At 42.3% G+C, this 17,082-nt stretch overlaps 1 protein-coding gene across 5 annotated transcripts in view; it reads right to left on the bottom strand.

Moving 5' to 3' along the window:
* Positions 1-17,082, bottom strand: part of Pole (DNA polymerase epsilon, catalytic subunit) — a 51,628-nt gene that overhangs the window by 29,849 nt on the left and 4,697 nt on the right. Inside the window, exons 3-25 of one of the 5 annotated variants that reach the window (XM_050158956.1) lie at positions 16,839-16,919; positions 16,200-16,244; positions 15,974-16,066; positions 15,581-15,735; positions 14,508-14,649; positions 13,887-13,967; positions 13,209-13,316; positions 12,820-12,930; positions 12,493-12,578; positions 12,182-12,301; positions 10,135-10,267; positions 9,812-9,925; positions 9,145-9,357; positions 8,736-8,843; positions 8,253-8,381; positions 8,063-8,165; positions 7,829-7,975; positions 7,330-7,475; positions 6,070-6,218; positions 4,194-4,286; positions 3,858-4,002; positions 1,603-1,760; positions 1,047-1,242 (exon numbers count right to left, since the gene is read on the bottom strand). In XM_050158956.1, coding sequence (XP_050014913.1) covers positions 1,047-1,242; positions 1,603-1,760; positions 3,858-4,002; positions 4,194-4,286; positions 6,070-6,218; positions 7,330-7,475; positions 7,829-7,975; positions 8,063-8,165; positions 8,253-8,381; positions 8,736-8,843; positions 9,145-9,357; positions 9,812-9,925; positions 10,135-10,267; positions 12,182-12,301; positions 12,493-12,578; positions 12,820-12,930; positions 13,209-13,316; positions 13,887-13,967; positions 14,508-14,649; positions 15,581-15,735; positions 15,974-16,066; positions 16,200-16,244; positions 16,839-16,919 — 2,856 coding nt within the window. Of the gene's footprint in view, positions 1-1,046; positions 1,243-1,602; positions 1,761-3,857; positions 4,003-4,193; positions 4,287-6,069; positions 6,219-7,329; positions 7,476-7,828; positions 7,976-8,062; positions 8,166-8,252; positions 8,382-8,735; positions 8,844-9,144; positions 9,358-9,811; positions 9,926-10,134; positions 10,268-12,181; positions 12,302-12,492; positions 12,579-12,819; positions 12,931-13,208; positions 13,317-13,886; positions 13,968-14,507; positions 14,650-15,580; positions 15,736-15,973; positions 16,067-16,199; positions 16,245-16,838; positions 16,920-17,082 lie in introns of those variants that run through there. The other 4 variants (XM_050158959.1, XM_050158958.1, XM_050158960.1 and 1 more) reach the window with 4 other exon arrangements.

The following is a 17,082-nucleotide window of genomic DNA, read 5'->3' as shown; positions in this document are numbered from 1 at the left end:
GATGTCAAGACCATTACACAGAGAAGTCTCAAAAAAATGAAAAAAGGTGTACAGTTGGGTGCACCTTTAATCGCAGCACTCAGGAGGCAGAGGCAGGTGAATCTCTATTCAAGGTCAACCTAGTCTACATACCAAATTCCAGGACAGCTAGGGCTACACAATGATACTCTTATCTCAAAACACAAAAACAAAAAATTATACATACATTAATAGAGCCTACAAAAACTTTTTTTTTTACACATAAGGGTCAAGCCTGTGATCCCAGTACTCAAGGGGCAAAGACAGGCGGATCTCTGAGTTTAAGGCCAGCCTGGTCTACAGAGTTAAGTTCCAGAAACTACCTCACCCTAGGAAAAAAAATCAGGGCCAGCAAAATGGGCTCAGCAGGTAAAGGTACTTGCCACCAAGAACTAAGACTTGCAAGTTCAATTCCCAGAATTCATATGGTAGATGGAAAGAAATGACTTCCATAAGTTGTTCTCTAACTTCCACACATGTACATGTGTACACACACACACACACAAATATAAATAAATGTAATTTTTAAAAAAAAGTTTTAAAAAAGAGAGTTGGAGAGACAGCTCAACATTTATTAAGAGCAACTCTTACAGAGGACCCAGGTTTAGTTCCCAGAACCTACACAGCAGTTTATAACTGCCTTGTAATTCCACTTAGAGGTGATCTGATGCTGTCTTCTGCCCTCTGGTGGTACTAGACATACACACAACACACACAAATGCACACAAGCAAAATACACATAAAATAAATAAAAATGCTGGGTAGTGGTGGCACACGCCTTTAATCCCAGCACTTGGGAAACAGAGAGGCAGGCGGATCTCTGTGAGTTTGAGATTAGCCTGGCCTACAAACTGACTTGATAATTGGTAAGTGTCCCTTTATGATTTCTTCTATTATCATGCTGTCACTCTACAAAGCTGGGGAATTTTAGGGTACCAGAGCTGAGGAAGCCAAAGTTCATCAAAGGGACCTACGTTCCTGGAAGATACTCATCTTGGAGCCAGCTGGGGAGGCAGGGGGAGCCTTACCTTGCTATAGAGAACATCTAGCCAGTAGTCAGCCACCTTGGCCACAGAGCCATACACTTCCTCCAGTGTGCTGCCCTTGAGGAAGGCCTCAAATACCGAGGACTGGAATATTTTAATCAGCTGTAACTCCCCTCGGCGCTTCACCTCAAAACCTTTCAGTTCAGCCAAGGAACCATCTTCATTGAATACAGCATATCTGAAAAGCAAGGGAAGCAACACAGAGAAAGGAACCTCAGGGAGCTGGGTGCTTTGTCTCCCCTTTGCCTTCTTTTTTCACTGCATGACCCTCTTGTCATCTTTGAGGCAGCAAGCAGAACTCTACCCTTACGTTGATGCTTTAGCAAACTGGAAAGCATTAAAGAGCCATTGCTCACAGAATCAGAATAGATCAGGATGTGAATTTTACCCCCAAAGTGAGTAAATAAAACAACAAACAAACAAAAACCCACCCAGTTTGTTCTCATTTTGGCTCCTGGTCCATTTTTTCTCCTAAGTTTTTAAGTCTTGTCCATCTACTGTATTTTCTTTCAAAAATATAAGGCTGTGAGATTCGTACCTCTTCTTCAGTTTCTTGCCTTCTTCCTTAGAGGCTGGAAGTATCATAGCAAGGTATGGTCCATCAACTTCAAAAAAGATGCTGTTCTCAGAGCGGGTGACGTAAGTGAGTGAGGAAGGCTCTGTTAGTTCCTGGTACTGGTGGTTGGTGAAGCCTTCCTAAGAACCAATAATAAGAAAGGTAACCTTACCTCTAAGGGCTCAACCCAGGAAACACCTCCTCTCCTCAGGGAGTGGGTGGGCCAGCAAACAAGCTCTACCACACAATGAACATAACTGGTATCAGAAAAGCAGAAGAAGATTTTGACATACACAGCAATGCGCTACATTCCAAGTGTAATTTACAAGGTCTAGGTTGAATATTCTATGTTTTCATATACATGACCTTCGGGGAAAGGCAAAAAGATAGCACAAAAACATATCAAGAGTTGCCAATGTTTCAGTAAGGGAGAGAGGATCCCTGAAGAAATGCTTGACTCCAAGGCTAAGACAGGAAAATACAAGGCTGGAGTATCTTACAGTAACAATTAAATAAATGCTCCAAACACAAGATCCAAAAAATAAAACAGTGTGTATCCTTGTAGCCAGTTAGAAACAAACTGAGCAAGAAAAGACACTGGATTATCATCTAAGTATAAAAGATGTCCACGAACCCACATTGCTGTCAATAAATCAATGAACAAGCAGTAACAACTATCCATTATAGAATTCCAATGTTCAAGCAGAAGGAATGGGATAAACAGCAAACTCCCATGAAGAAATACTAGCACAAGAAACTGACAGCAGTACAGGTGACCCAACTGATACCTGCAAGAGTCAGTAATTACAAAGTCTAAGGAACATTTCAAAACATGCCTTCATCGGGTCTAGAGAGATGGCTCAGTAAGGTTAAGAGCACTGGCTGCTCTTCCAGAGGACCCATGTTCAATTCCTAGCACCCACATGGCAATTCACAACTGTCTGTAACTCCAGTTCTAGGGGATCCAACAACTTCACACCAGTGCACATAAAAGTTAGATAAATTAAAAAAAAAAACAACCCAAAATCAAACCCATGCCTTTATGAGACTCGTTAATTACTGTGATGGTGCTAACATATGCCCAGATGATATTTGATACCCATTCCTTCAGGGAAGTCAGTGATCCTTGGGTGTGATTACTAACCAGAGAACAGCATATGAACAGGGGTTTGGAGGAACCTCATCATCAGGCTGATGAGGACAACCTGGCACTGGAGCCTATGTCCTCAAAGATGAGAAAGTGATGATCAGGCTTCACCCCCGTGATATTCTTTCAAGAAAACTCAAATATACTGAGTTTTCTTATACTGAGAACTCCAAATTGACAGTAGAAAATAAGATTCCAGACCAGTAAAGACCAAGGCACTGTCCAGGTTAAAGATGACACTGTGTGAGGACCTGGAAACATATTACCTCCAAGTAATATGTAATTTAGTTAAGGGTATACCAACATACATTTCTTCATTTTGATGACTGCATACTTTAGGCAGATGTAAATATTAGGGGAAGCAGACAGAAAGACATAAAGTTCTCTGCACTATTTGTGTGTGTGTGTACGTGGAGGCCAGGCTGACACTGGATGTCTGCCTCAATTGTTCCCCACTTCATCTGTTTATCTGATTTTCAGAATAGGGTTTCTTTGTGTAGCCCTGGCTGTACTAGAACTCAGAGGGTTCTGCCTCCCAAGTGCTGGTGGCATTAAAGGTATGCACCACCACTGCCCAGCTCATCCCACTTTGTTTTTAAGATAGGGTCTTCCACTGAACCTGGAGCCGATCAATTTGGTTAGGCTTGCTGGCCAATGAGCTCCAGGCATTCATTCATCTCTCTTTGTGTCCCCAAGTCAGCATGGGGACTAAGTTTGTGCTGACATGCTCAGCTTTTACAATGGTGCTAGGGATCCCAGCTCAGGTTCTCATGATTGTGTGAGAAGCACTTTACTGAGCCATATCCCCACTCTTCTTTGGTACTATCTTTGAGACTTTTGTTTAAGATTGTTTTAAAAAATTAAAGAAAGAACAATGGTATAGTTCTGTGAAAGTGAAAAAACTTTCTTTGCAACCTGAATCTAACAGTCTGACTGTGACAGCTGAGGAAATTAGAAAAAAGAGCATTACAGATGGGTAGTTTTTGTATGGGGCCAAAGACATCACCAGTTGAGATCTTTCCAAACATCCACACTGGGAACAGGCCAGAAGTCAGAATGGAATGTGTTTTCTTGCTGCAGACCCACTCACCTTGACCATAATGTTCAACATGGCACCAGGATAGGAGATAGTCAGTTTGGATTTCTTCACATTGGTTGTCTTGATGACGAAATTTTCAGGAAAGCTATTGGGCAGGACACACCATATTCCATCTGTGTCCAATTCTAAGGGCCTCCTTCAAAGAAAGGAGTGAAATAAAGGAAATTTATGGATACAAGGTCATGGCCCCAAGTCCTTAGAAGTCAGGTGTTGAATATTTCAAATATGTTATCAAAGGCAGTTCTATCTTCCCAGCCTTTATGATTTCTTATTACTGCCCCTCCCTCTGGGGTACAAGTCCTGCAGCCAACCCTAGGCCACACTCACCCGATCTGCTCAATCAGCTCTCTTGCCTGGGTGATGATGTTGGCTCCTGTGAAGCAGACGATACCAGCCATCTCCATGGAGTACCAGCGAGCCCTGGAAAGGACAGCCAAAAGTCTATGGTGAGCAGAACTAATGGGAGGCTCCCGCCACAGGGAATCAGAAGACGGAAGGGATCCCCAGAAGAGATGATGTAAGTAGCCAAACATCTCTGAAGCAGGACAGAACTAAGGTGGAATTTGGTTTTGTTCTGAGGGTACTTCTATCCCTAGTTTAGGGTGAGCAGTGTGGCTCAGGAAAGTTCTAGAAGGGTTAACATGCTGTCACTTAACAGTTCACAATTTCAAAGTCAGTAGGACTCTCAATCCCACTCTTATGTTCTTTTCATTCTTGTCACAGCTCTTCCCAAATCCTACCCTCACCTACTTGCCTCTTAGGAACCCTAAGCCCTTATCTGGACAGCTGTCCTCAGCCTCCTGCAATTCACTCTGCCTACAACCTCATTCTCCGGGCTTAGACCCCTTCCCTGTTCTCTCTCCATTCTGACCCAACAGCACTTAGCACATCCACTCACATTAAAAACCAACAAATAGGGAGCTGGAGAGATGGCTCAGCAGTTAAGAGCATTGGCTGCTCTTCCAGAGGACCTGGGTTCAATTGCCAATGCCCACATGACAGTTCACAGCTGTCTGTGACTTCAGTTCCAGGGGATCTGACACTTTCAAACAGACATACATGCAAGCAAAACACTAATGCAAATGCACATAAAATAAGGATAAACTATTAAAAATATTGTTTATTAAAAATGTTTGGAAAAAAAAACCCAAACAACAACAACTAAGCTAGGCAGTGGTGGCATATGCCCTTAATTCCAGTATACAGGAGGAGGAAGAGCTAAGTGGATCTCTGTGAATTCCAGGCCAGCCTGGTCTACAGAGTTAGTTCTAGGACAGCCAGGGCTATACAGAAAAACCCTGTCTTGACTTCTCCCTTCCCCCCAAAAACCTCCAAAGACAAACAGGGCTGGTAGAATGGATAAGTGGGTAGATGCACTTGTTATCAAGGTTGATGAACTAAGATTGAAACAATGCACCTACATGGTAGAAAGAGAACTGACTCTCCAAAGCTGTCCTCTGACTTTTACATGAACACTATAGTATGTGCATGTCCACACAAATAATTTTAAAAAACCCCAACATACAAACACAATCAGATACAACTTAAATCAACTCCAGTCAGTTCTCTTTCCTTTTCTACAGAGCTACAAGTTAACAGCACTCTTTTCTTCTGTTCCTGAACTTGATTTGTTTCCCCAGAGACCCCCAACTTGCTTTGTCCAGGGAATAGAGTCCAGGCCCTACTGGCCATACCACCCAAACCATGTCCTATTCTCTCTTCCTAGAATAGTCTCTATTTGGCTGTAAGACTTCAGCCCATCAGTCAAGTTCTATACCCTTCATTGGTCATTCCTCTGTGCACCCCTTAAATAATCTGATTCTATCATTCCTCTGCCCACCTCTTAAATAATCTGATGCTATTAAATAAATTCCTAAAAGCCCTTCCCACTCCAGTGATGATACAATGACACAAAAATGTCAAAATGAACCAATCTTATCTTCAGCCCAATCTGGATACTTAAATCAAGGTATCCAGTAGCAAGTCAACAACCAGACCCTTGAACCAATGTGAACCTTACTCCCAAGGACCCAGTCCCAATTAAGTCTGTATCACCAACATTTTGTGAGCTGTAAGAACATTCCCATTAATACACATTCATCTGCTGGCTTCGTCAATATCTGAAGACACCCCCAACTTTTTGCTTTTTGGCATCACATCTTGTTCATTCCCTCCCTGTTCATTTACTGCATGTGGCCCATACCCTTTGCGCATGACATAGCCATAGAAGGAGTTCAGAATGCACTTGTGAGCCAGCTGCAGTGAATCATAAAGGATCTCCATGTTCTTGCAGCGCTTCACCTCTGATGCATCACCCACCTCTACAGCTGCCGAGAGCTTCTTCTTCCATACCTGGAGGTAAATTGGGGAGCCTAAGTATCTTACAGCTTCTCCAATTTCAGTCCATAAAGATCAAAAAGACTAAATTTTCTGTATTAAAACCTTTCAAATCTGGAGCTGGAGAGATGGCCCAGTGGGTCTTGTAGAGAACCCAAGTTTGTTTCCCAGCACCCACATGGTGGCTTACAGCCATCTGTAGCTACAGTTCTAGGGGATCTGATGCCATCTTCTGATCTCCATGGGCATCAGGCATAAATACATACAAGCAAACAAAAGATTCAAACACATAAAAAAAAAACTTTAACAAAAACCAAAAGAACAACTTTTTTTTTTTTTTTTTTTTTTTTTTTTTTTTTTTTTTTTTTTTTTTTTTTTTTTTTTTTTTTTTTTTTTTTTTTTTTTTTTTTTTTTTTTTTTTTTTTTTTTTTTTTTTTTTTTTTTTTTAGGAACAACTTTTGAAAGGACAAAGACCACTCCCTCTTTAGATTGGCCACCTTAGCATATCTCCTTTATTCCATGTGCCATCTGTCCTCCAACATAAGTACTTCTAGTCTACCACGCTTTCCATCAAGACTGTTATCACAATCTAGAAACAAAGCCAGTGGGGCGGTGGTAGCACATGCCTTTAATTTCATGGGGAGATCTGTAAGTTCAAGGCCTGCCTGGTCTACAGAGTGAATTACAGGACAACCAGGGCTACACAGAGAAACCTTATCTTGAAAAACCAAAGGTGTGTGTGTGTGTGTGTGGTCATTCCTCTTATCCCTCTAAATCAGAGGGTTAAATCCAGTGTATGTGGTGGCCTTAGAGTTTGTAAGAACTACTTACTTACCTATTGTGCTGGACGACAAGTCAACTCATGGGAGTATTTAGTTCAGTCAGTGTCTTTTGCAGGTGTGGCTCTACATAATTACTTCTGAAACAATTGATCAGCATGGTTCCCAGGGTTTATTTAGGTCATGGTAATCTCTGCCCTTTCTGGCCATCGATTATTTACATTTAGAGACAACTATGAATTTATTATCCAAATGCATGTGACAGTTTATAAGCTCCCCACATACTACAGCTGTAGACCAAGTTATTAAAACCCTCTCACTTCAGAAACTGATCTATTTTGACCCACCTTGTGCAGCCCTTTGAACTCATAGCGCCTGTCTCGGAAGGCTCGAACTGTGTCCACATAAAATGAGTTTTCCCGCTGGCAGATGGTCGTCAGACGTTCTTCTACCTTGGTCATATGGATCTTCTTATAGGCCTTCCGGCAATAATCTAAGATAGTTCAGAGTGTTGGAGAGGTAGCTGAGACCTTTCAGATGACAAAAGAGCAAGCCGGTACACAGGGATGCTAAGAAACTCACTTTCCTAACATTTGTAACACAAATGAACAAAAACCCAGGCACACTGATAATTATCATTGTAAAAGAGAACAGCCCCCCGAGTACTGACAACTTGATACCAAGACTGTTACAAAGGTTACTTCCTGGACATTTGTAAAGAAATAAAGAAAGGAACATCCACAGAAAGACATAATTTAATCTAAAATCCTACTGCCTTGGAACTAAAGTATGCCCGTATCTCTAATCAAAGAAGCCACTGTTTGCCAAGCTTTGCCAGGTGCTCACCTGCCAGCCTCCGCTTCTCATATTTAGCCTGTTCCTCTCGCGAGAGCTCGTGAAAGGCCCGTGCTGGCCCCTCTGGCAACAAAGGAGGAAACTTCTCTGATTCCAGCTGATGCTGGATCCGATGGTATTCACTGCGACTTGCTGGCACTGTATAGATAAACGATAGATAGATTCCAAGATCAGAATCTAGGTCTGTCCTGCCCTGCTGAGCACCTTTTCGGGCCTGACACTCACTGAATTCTCCCCTCCATTGCCAGGCCATCTTCCTCTGACAATTTGCTCCAGGCTTATTGAAGTCACAGGCAGCACAGGTGGCCTCATCCACTATGGCAGAAGGCTATAAAAGGAGGGGAGGGTCAGAAAACATCTGCAAATAATCATCTGCAGAGAGAGATGATTATGATGTGGGAAGCTGAGGTCTTACCTGCAGGCGGTTAGTAAGGATTATGTTAGGATACATGGCTCCCACATCTAGATGGTAGATAAGAGGGCATTCAATTCTGTTAGGGACATCTTTTAAGGAGGTGAGCTTGGTCTTAATCTGATCACACACCTATAGAAATGGGAAAAACAAAGGAATATTGGTGGTGGCACACACCTTTAATCCTAGCACTTGGGAGGCAAAGGTAGGCAGATCTGTAAGTTGGAGGCTAGCCTGGTAGTCTACAGAGTGAGTTCAGCATAGCCAGAAGTACACCGAAGAGAAACCTTATGTTGAAAAACGAAACAAAAACGAAAAACAAAACAATAAAAAAGAGAACAAGTACAATAAAAGGTAATGAAGATAGAAGGGTGGCAGGTCCCAGAAGCAGTATGACAAAACCACATCAAGAGCCTGAGGTGCTTTAGGCATGTAAAAAGGAACTGATCCAGTTATAGGCCAATTCAATGCCTCCTAGGTGGCTACCTCTTGAAAGTTGGTGACTTGCTCCATAGGCACCTTCTCTTCTTCTTCAATGGCATGGCGCATAGTTTTCTCAACTCGTTGCAGCAGGAAATCAAAGGCTGCAGGATTCTAGTATAAGATAGGAAAAGGCACAGGTCAGACAGATCTTTAAATCCGCCTCCAGCGTGATACATGTCAGGATGTACCAGAGAATGTTCTGCAAGTGTACTGTGTTGTAGGAAACCCTGAATGGAGACTCATCTTTTGTAAGAAGGGATGGGAGTGGTACTGAGCCATAGAAAGCACCCTTGACAGAAGTGGCCTCTAGAAGAGATTTAGATAAAGACTGTTTCAGGCCATGGCTTCTTGGGTTTCATAACAGCACAAGAATGGAAAAAAGCAGAACCCAAGACCCAGGAAGGAGGCATACCATCCTAAATCGGCATGGGATATCACTTCGGAAGACACCAGACTCTAATGCCTCCACATGACCTCCCACGTAGGTCTCAGCATCCAGCACATGACCATCATCTGTCAGTTTGTTGAACTCCTGCTCTTGCTTATTGGGGAAGATAATGTTGGCGTGGAAAGCTTGCACCATCAACAAGGCTTCACACAATGTTCCAGAGCCTTTCCGCAGCACCTGCAGGGAAAAAGCTGCATCCAGCTACCCCAAATCTGTCAAAAGCCCTGACTCCTAGACAAAGTTCATGATCACCAGAAAGATATCTAATCTTAATTTTTTTTTTTAAAATTTTTGAGACAGGGTTTTTCTGTAGCTTTTGTGGTTCCAGTCCTGGAACTAGCTCTTGTAGACCAGGCTGGCCTCGAACTCACAGAGATCCGCCTGCCTCTGCCTCCCGAGTGCTGGGATTAAAGGAGTGCACCACCACTGCCCGGCTAAGGTATCTAATCTTGACTGCCATGTGAAGAAAAGTTTTGTAGCTAGTAGCAGCAGCCGCTGTTTTCTGTTGCTATTCTCACACTGGGGCCCCTAGACTCTAGAAAGATGTCAGTGAAGTCTCTAGGACCAGTCCTAGATGAGGATCAGTTCATGTAGAAAAGAGGATGACTGGAAGACCATAGGTGACACTAACCTCATCAGGTTCCATGGGAATAATGGTGCACAGGGCGAATATGAAGGGATGAACATACTTCATGTACAGGTAGTAAGTGGCAACAGCATCTGACACTGAGTAAGTGGCCAGAGTCTGGGGGAAACAGAGAACAGGAATATTAAGAACCAAGGGTCCAAGGAAATTCATGAAATACAGAAAATGAAGTTCAGGGAAGAGGCAAGGTTAAGCAGGAGTGGGCTAGGCAGGGCCAATTTAGGACCCACATCTCAGGTAACCTAGCCTCTCTAGCCAGAGTGTCTATGACTTCAGGGATGCAAAAACGAGCAAATGGGCTTACGTGCCTGAGGCTGCTCAGTGGCCATACGACACATGTCCTCAGGGTCCAGCTCTACAGGATCATAGCCAAGTTTGGCTTTGGCAGCTGCCTTGAGATTATGACTGCCCACAGGAAGGTAGCTGTCCCTCTTCACCCACCTGGCAAAAGGACAAATTGAGAGATGATGGTAACACAAAGGCTGGCAAAACCAGACACAACACATAAAGTAGTAGGGTTTGGAGACGTTCAAGAAACAAATGTACATTCTCTCATAAAACCTTTACTTGAATCTCAGATGTATCCACAAAGTACATGCAGATGTCAAAGAATCTTTTATATCCCTTGCCTCACCCACCACTTTCAGCAAAGAATTCAGCCTCTTGCTATGAAGAAATGATAAGGCAATATAGCACGAATTCCCAGGCCTCACTGCCTCTCAAACCTTATTTCATAAACTACCTGGTCATTTTTTTTCTTCTTACATTGTCCTTTCAGTATGAGCTCTCTCAAGAGCATCTTCTTTAGAAGACACCTTCTAGGGATTGGAAGATGGCTCTGGGTAAAGTGCTTGCCATACGAGCATAAGACCCTGAGTTCAGAATCCCAGCGTCCATGTAAAAGCTAGGCATGGTGCGTTGCGGTTGTAACTCCAGTGCCAAAGGAGTAGAGACAAATGGATCCCAGGGACTTAGTGTTGAGCCAGTCTAGCCAAAGGAGCAAGTTTTAGGTTCACTGCCAGCTCTTATATCTCAGAACATTAAGTAGAGAGCAATGGAGAAAGATATCTGATATTGACCTCTGGCCTTTATAAGTACACACACACCGTAGAAGGTAGTTCCTCAACATGGAACCTGTCTCTACACGACTAATACCTTTGCTAGGGATTACACTACCCAGTGATCATATCTAAATCTCTGCCTCTCTTAACTTCTGTACTAGCAGCTGTCTACTTCTTCTCTAAATTCTCCATGGCCTCTTCCTCTATAGATTCTCAGGCCTTCTCTCATTACACTTCTAAAGTTGATAGATCGCCATCTATTAGGACTTTCTATGAGACCCTAATTTAGGATGAAAGTCTCAAACAGCCATGTAAAACTTTAGAGTAACAAAGATAAAATAAATAATAGAATACTTTCCCCAAATTTGCCAAATACAAATAGAATAGATATTGTAACTATAATAAATTTTTACTTGATAACTGTTTTTGCTGTGTATAATTATGTTTATATGTGTAAACTATGTTTAAATTAAAATCTTCCTTTTTAATTAAACAAAAAGGGGAAATGCTGTGGAATAATCCTCTTGTACAATGTTATGGCTCTAAGTGACACCATCTAGTCTCGGGCTCCTCCAAGTGCACAAAGGCTTCACACCAACCAGATTCAACAGAATCCTCTCTTACCTCAAAATTACTCTTTCCCATTCCAAATCGACTGAGCAGAGACCTCAGGCATCCATTCACCCCTAAAGCCCCAGCCCATACTGGCAAACCTGAATGTAGGTCTCTTTTTACCCATTGCTTTTGGTCAAGCTACCACCTGTTACCCTATAAATCAGTCCCAATCTCTTGGCTTCCCTCTAACCCAAATGCTGAAATATCAGAGTAAACAAACAGTAGCAGACTTCATACACCTGTGGTGGCTGATGGAATTCATTTCTTTGCCCAGTTCTGGCGCCATTCTCTCCAGCCAGTTCTCTGTATTTGTGTACTCACATCTGTCTTCCTATCTGCGTGGACGTATGCTCCAAACATCATGACTTCAAGTACCTGTGATACTTGCTTTCAGTCAGCATGAAGCATACTGAACTCATCTTGACCTCATCTATGTAAGTACCAGAATCTTGCTCTATGTTTCTTTTTAGCCCAGCTTTTCTACCCTGCAGACTATTGTTTAACATACTTACTGACTAAATGGAAGACTAACAACAAGCAAACAGCAACTCCTTATGACCCAAACCTGTTTCTTGGAGGCTAACCTCCTCTCTTAAGAGGCTCCAGCCTGCACAAGAAACCTTTATCTATCACTCATGGGATCATAGTGATGAGCCCCTACTATGTGGTATATACATACCTGAGGCAGTCCATGTGGATACATTGTGGTGCCTTATATTCCCCCTGGCTATCCTTCTGGAAGCCTATCTCCTGGTACATGCTCAGTCCATGGGTTGCTGCCCTAGCCTCCACAAATGGCCTAACAACAAGAGACAAGCAATGGGATAAATGAGTCTTCAATTCTTCCTTTGTTCCTCCTTGAATGCAGAAAGATCGCTCCCAGGAGACACTTCTCTGTGAAAATAACAAAACAACTGATACCACCAGGCAGACCTGTTCCTCTCCCACCTCTCCCTAAGACAATTACCCACAGCAGGAAGCAGAACTCACCAGTCAAAAAAATCCCCATTGTAGGTGACTATAATGGTAGGTTTGGTCTCCTGGACATGCTCAAACCATCTCTGGATCAAATGGACCTGAGCTCAACGAACCACATAAGTCAGTGGGACCCTTTTCTCTGCTTCCAGCAAATTGCAAATACCTCCCCAAATACCCAGAAGCAGCAGTTTCACACCAGCCCATATGCCAAGGATCCACTCTAGCCTTGGCCATGGAAGAGGAAGCTCACTGAGCAACAAGCACCTGCGCTCAAAAATTGGTTTCCCTCTTCCCACTTTACACCAAACAGCAGGAAGTTTCTATAGGAAGCTTCTTTACCTCATCGGGTTCATTGAACACACAAAAGGGCCCTTCATATTCTGGCTTGGGGGTGAACTCAAAATCTTCAATATCTTCTGAAACAATCTCCCTGTTAGTGATGAGGTAGCCCTGGTAAAGTTTATGAGCAGACAATGCAAGTCAACCACTGAAAAGTTAAGATAGACTCTCAGCCTTCTCAAGAAACTAATTTCAAAGAACTCCACAAAAACAAAGGTGATCTGGGCATAGTAGCACCTGCCTGTAATCTCAGAATTCAGATGGCTGACATAGGAGGACCATGAAGCGTATGAGGCCAAGCTAAGTTACACAGTGACATCCCATTTCAAAAACAATAACAAAATCCCCACAAAAGCATTTTAAGTTTCTAAAGAAGAGTGTCTGTTCACCTGGCCATCAATCATATAGGAAATCATCATAATCTGGTCTGTCTCAGCATCAGGAAATTTGAGAGGCAGTTTGGTTGTCTCAATGTCAAATGCCAAAACCACAGGGTCCTAGAAGGACAAAATATAACATGAATTCAGGTTTGGATACATCCTTTGGACACACACATTCCACCCTGGGTTCAATTACTAACTAGCACTACAAATAAAACAACCACACATATCTCAAGACAATAACAAAACCCCATGATGACATTTATTGAGGGTATGAAAATGAAAACATACAAGGGATAAAGCTACTGAGCAGACCACTTTAGTTTCAAAGCTCCTTGACATGCACTGTCTCATTTGAACTTTAGGACAGCACTAGCAAGTGACTGTTGGAGTTGACATTTTTGTCTTGAAAACAAGAAAACTGAAGACAAAGATTTTCCTGATAACAAAAAGTGGTACCTTCTACTTATGAACCTACTCCAGTCACTTGGCTATCAAGTACCTAAAATGAAAGCTCAAGGGTTCAAATCCAGTCTAGTTCAAATATTGATGTTTATGGTTAACACAAGTTCAAATATATACTTTTATGTTTAGAGAATAATGAAAATAAAGAACTACCTCCAATTATTTTCAAAAAGTATTTAAAGAAGAAATAGACTTTAGGACTGAGAGGAGGCAACAACTTACAGGTCGTTCAACAAGATCATCTCGTCGTACAATTTCCACGGGAAAAGCATTTCCTCGAAATTTGACATTGTACCAATGAGCCTGCATAATAATGAAGCATACATTTTTTTTAAAAAATACTTCTTTCTTTTTTTTAATATTTATTTATTATGTATACAATATTCTGTCTGCGTGCATGCCTGCAGGCCAGAAGAGGGCACCAGACCCCATTACAGATGGTTGTGAGCCACCATGTGGTTGCTGGGAATTGAACTCAGGACCTTTGGAAGAGCAGGCAATGCTCTTAACCTCTGAGCCATCTCTCCAGCCCCATAATGAAGCATACATTAACTAAAGAGTTCTCCATCCAGAAGTATCTATTTATTTAACAACAAAAAAAAAATCTTAATTAATTTACTTAGAGTGTGAATGTGTGTGTGTTATGCATGTGTGGAAGTCAGCAAACAATTTGCAGGTGTTGGTTCTCTCCTCCACCATTTGGGTCCTGGGGAATCAAACTCAGGGCAGCAAGTGCCTTTACCTACCAAGCCATTTGCCAGAAAAATCAATTTCTGTGCCGAATGATCCATAGGTCTCCCCCTCCCCTGAATTTAACTCAAGCAATAGCTACCTTCACCTTACCACATGGATTTTGAGGTCAATGGAGAGGCGAATGTGGTAGGGAACATCATACTCCCTCATGTCCACTATGTTGTCCAATTGGTCAGTTATCTTCTTAGAGGTTTCCTCTTCATCAGTAATTACATTGCCTCCTTGCAGAAAACTGGAGAGTAAGCAAGAAAGCCACTAACTCAATTATGAACTGCTGGGTACTGGGGGAGTGAGATAAGGTCTCTTTTGAAACAGGGTCTCTCTAAATAAGCCCTGGCTGGCCTTGAATTCACAGAGATCCAGTTGCTTCTGCCTCTTGAGTGCTGTGATTAAAAGCATGTGCTCTCAAATTGATTCTTTATCAAAAGGTTGTGATCAGTGTTTCTAAAATCATGCAAATTTAATTACCCAAGACTTCTGTTTTGTTCTTACCTGGCTTTTTTGTTATTAATGTGCCTAAACATTTAATAACAGAGCTGGGTGGTGGTGCACTCCTTTAATCCCAGTATTCGGGAGGCAGAGGCAGGTGGATCTCTGTGAGTTCGAGGTCAGCCTGGTCTACAAAAGCTAGTTCTAGGACAGGCACCAAAGCTACAGAGAAACCTTGTCTCAAAAAACCAAACGAAACAACCAACCAACCAAACAAACAAACAAACAAACAAACAAAAAAAAGAGCTAGTTCCAGGAGAGGCACCAAAGCTACTCAGAGAAACCCTGTCTTGAAAAACAAAAACAAAAAATAATAGTACTTAGTATTCTGCATAAATTTCTCTGTATACTCTAGGTTCTCTGGAGGAGGCATTTATATAACAAAACACTTGATAACATTTGTAGATTGTTAAAGTGGTAGGGGAGGGATGCCTCTAAAATATCCTCATTGTCACAGCAATTCAATTTTAGAGCCACAAGCCTACTCTTATGTAAGAGGAACTAAAGCACAAAACAGAATACAGCCTTGGGAAGCTAGTGCTCATTTAACAGAAAGGACATCTAAAATATCTGCACATAGTCAAACATTCAGGGATTTTCTCTGAACAGTTCCTGCCTGTATCAACCTGTTATTCTGGAGTAACCAACACTTTGCTCATGTGAAGAAAAGTTACCTGGAGAGCATTGCTGTGTACTCATCACTGGCATGGTCCTGCTCTCGGTTCTTCTTCACAGCAGGGGAGATCTCCTTCCTCACTTTGACAAGGTCCTCTACAGTGTGGAAGGACAGCTTGATGTAACTCCGCTTCAAGCCGACCAAGTGATTTGGCTTTAAAGTAAAATGACAGCTCATGAGTTAATGAGACTGTTAGGTAAACACTTACACAAGTCAAACCATCTAGCTCACTCACCTCTGCATGCGGCACAGGCAATACCACCATCTCTAATCCTCCAGGTTGCCCCACTACCCAGTAAGTGACCTGACCCTCTATCTCATGCAAAACCATCTTCTATAGACAGTGTGGACACCAGCCTCATTTGCCCCTGGAAGGTCTGGGGATACTCACCAAGTCCAGATCTTCTTTGGGGACATTCTCTAACTCTGCAATTTTACCCTGGAACTTCTTGGATAGAAAAGATGAAACTTCTCTCTCACAACCCTAAATCAGGACCAGATTTCATGTATTTCCTATTAGTAAGATCTATCTTCTTACTTAACCATTTTAGTTTTGAAATCCATTTGGTAGAATAAGAATAGATCATTTGGCCGGTTTCTACCAAGCACAGACTTACCTTTCTGGATGCAATGTAGAAATACGGCTTATAGGGCAAGGCCACCTATAAAAGTCACCAAAAGGATGTGACAAGGAAGTCGAAAAGGGAAAAAGGATTTCAGAATGGCAACCTATGAGCAACTTCCTGGATGGCTTTTTTTTTTTAAAGATTTATTTTCATTTTATGTGTATGAGTGTTTGCTTGAATGTATGTCTATATACCAAGTGTATATCTGATGACCACAGACAATAAAAGAGGGCACTGGATTCCCTGGAACTGGAGTTACAGACAGCTGTTAGCTTCCTTGTAGGTTGCTAAAAACTGAAACTGGGTCTCCGGGAAGAGTAGCCAGTGTTCTTAAACACTGGGCCACCGCTCCAGCCCTTTCCCAGCTCTTTAACGATATGGCATACATGAAATTTGGATCTGCACATCTCTCTCGGGCAAGAACCCATGAAGCAACACTATTCAACCTCCTCAGCTACCTCCCCTCAGGATATTTTAAATGTGACTGATGAAGTTCATAGGGGCCATGTTCTTGATAGTTGTAAGCAACTGCACACAGCAGCCTCCCATTTCCTCCCTGAGTGAACAAATAGCCCTTATTTTAGAACACTGCCATAGGTAGATTTTAGTTTTCTTAGGTCAAGGGCTTACCTTAAATCTGCTTCCATCGTCTTGAATGAAGTAGTAATCCACCGCACTGACTAAGCGTTTGTCTTCATCTAAAATCTCAGTCTGTAGGAGAACCATGGAACATAAGCACATCATCTTCTACACTGCCCAAAAGCTCTTTCAGGGCCACCCTCTGAGAAACTGATAACTATAAAGACAAAATCCTTGCGCTTAGTTCTTTATTTTGCCCCTATACAAACACCACCAGCCTCATTCATAAAACGGC

This window comes from Alexandromys fortis, unplaced genomic scaffold, assembly GCF_014885135.2.
Source record: "Alexandromys fortis isolate MF-2015 unplaced genomic scaffold, M_Fortis_MF-2015_v1.1 scaffold_90, whole genome shotgun sequence".
In the NCBI taxonomy this organism is placed as follows: Eukaryota; Metazoa; Chordata; class Mammalia; order Rodentia; family Cricetidae; genus Alexandromys; species Alexandromys fortis.
Note: the sequence above shows the minus strand (reverse complement) of the source record. Positions and strands in the feature narration are given on the sequence as shown.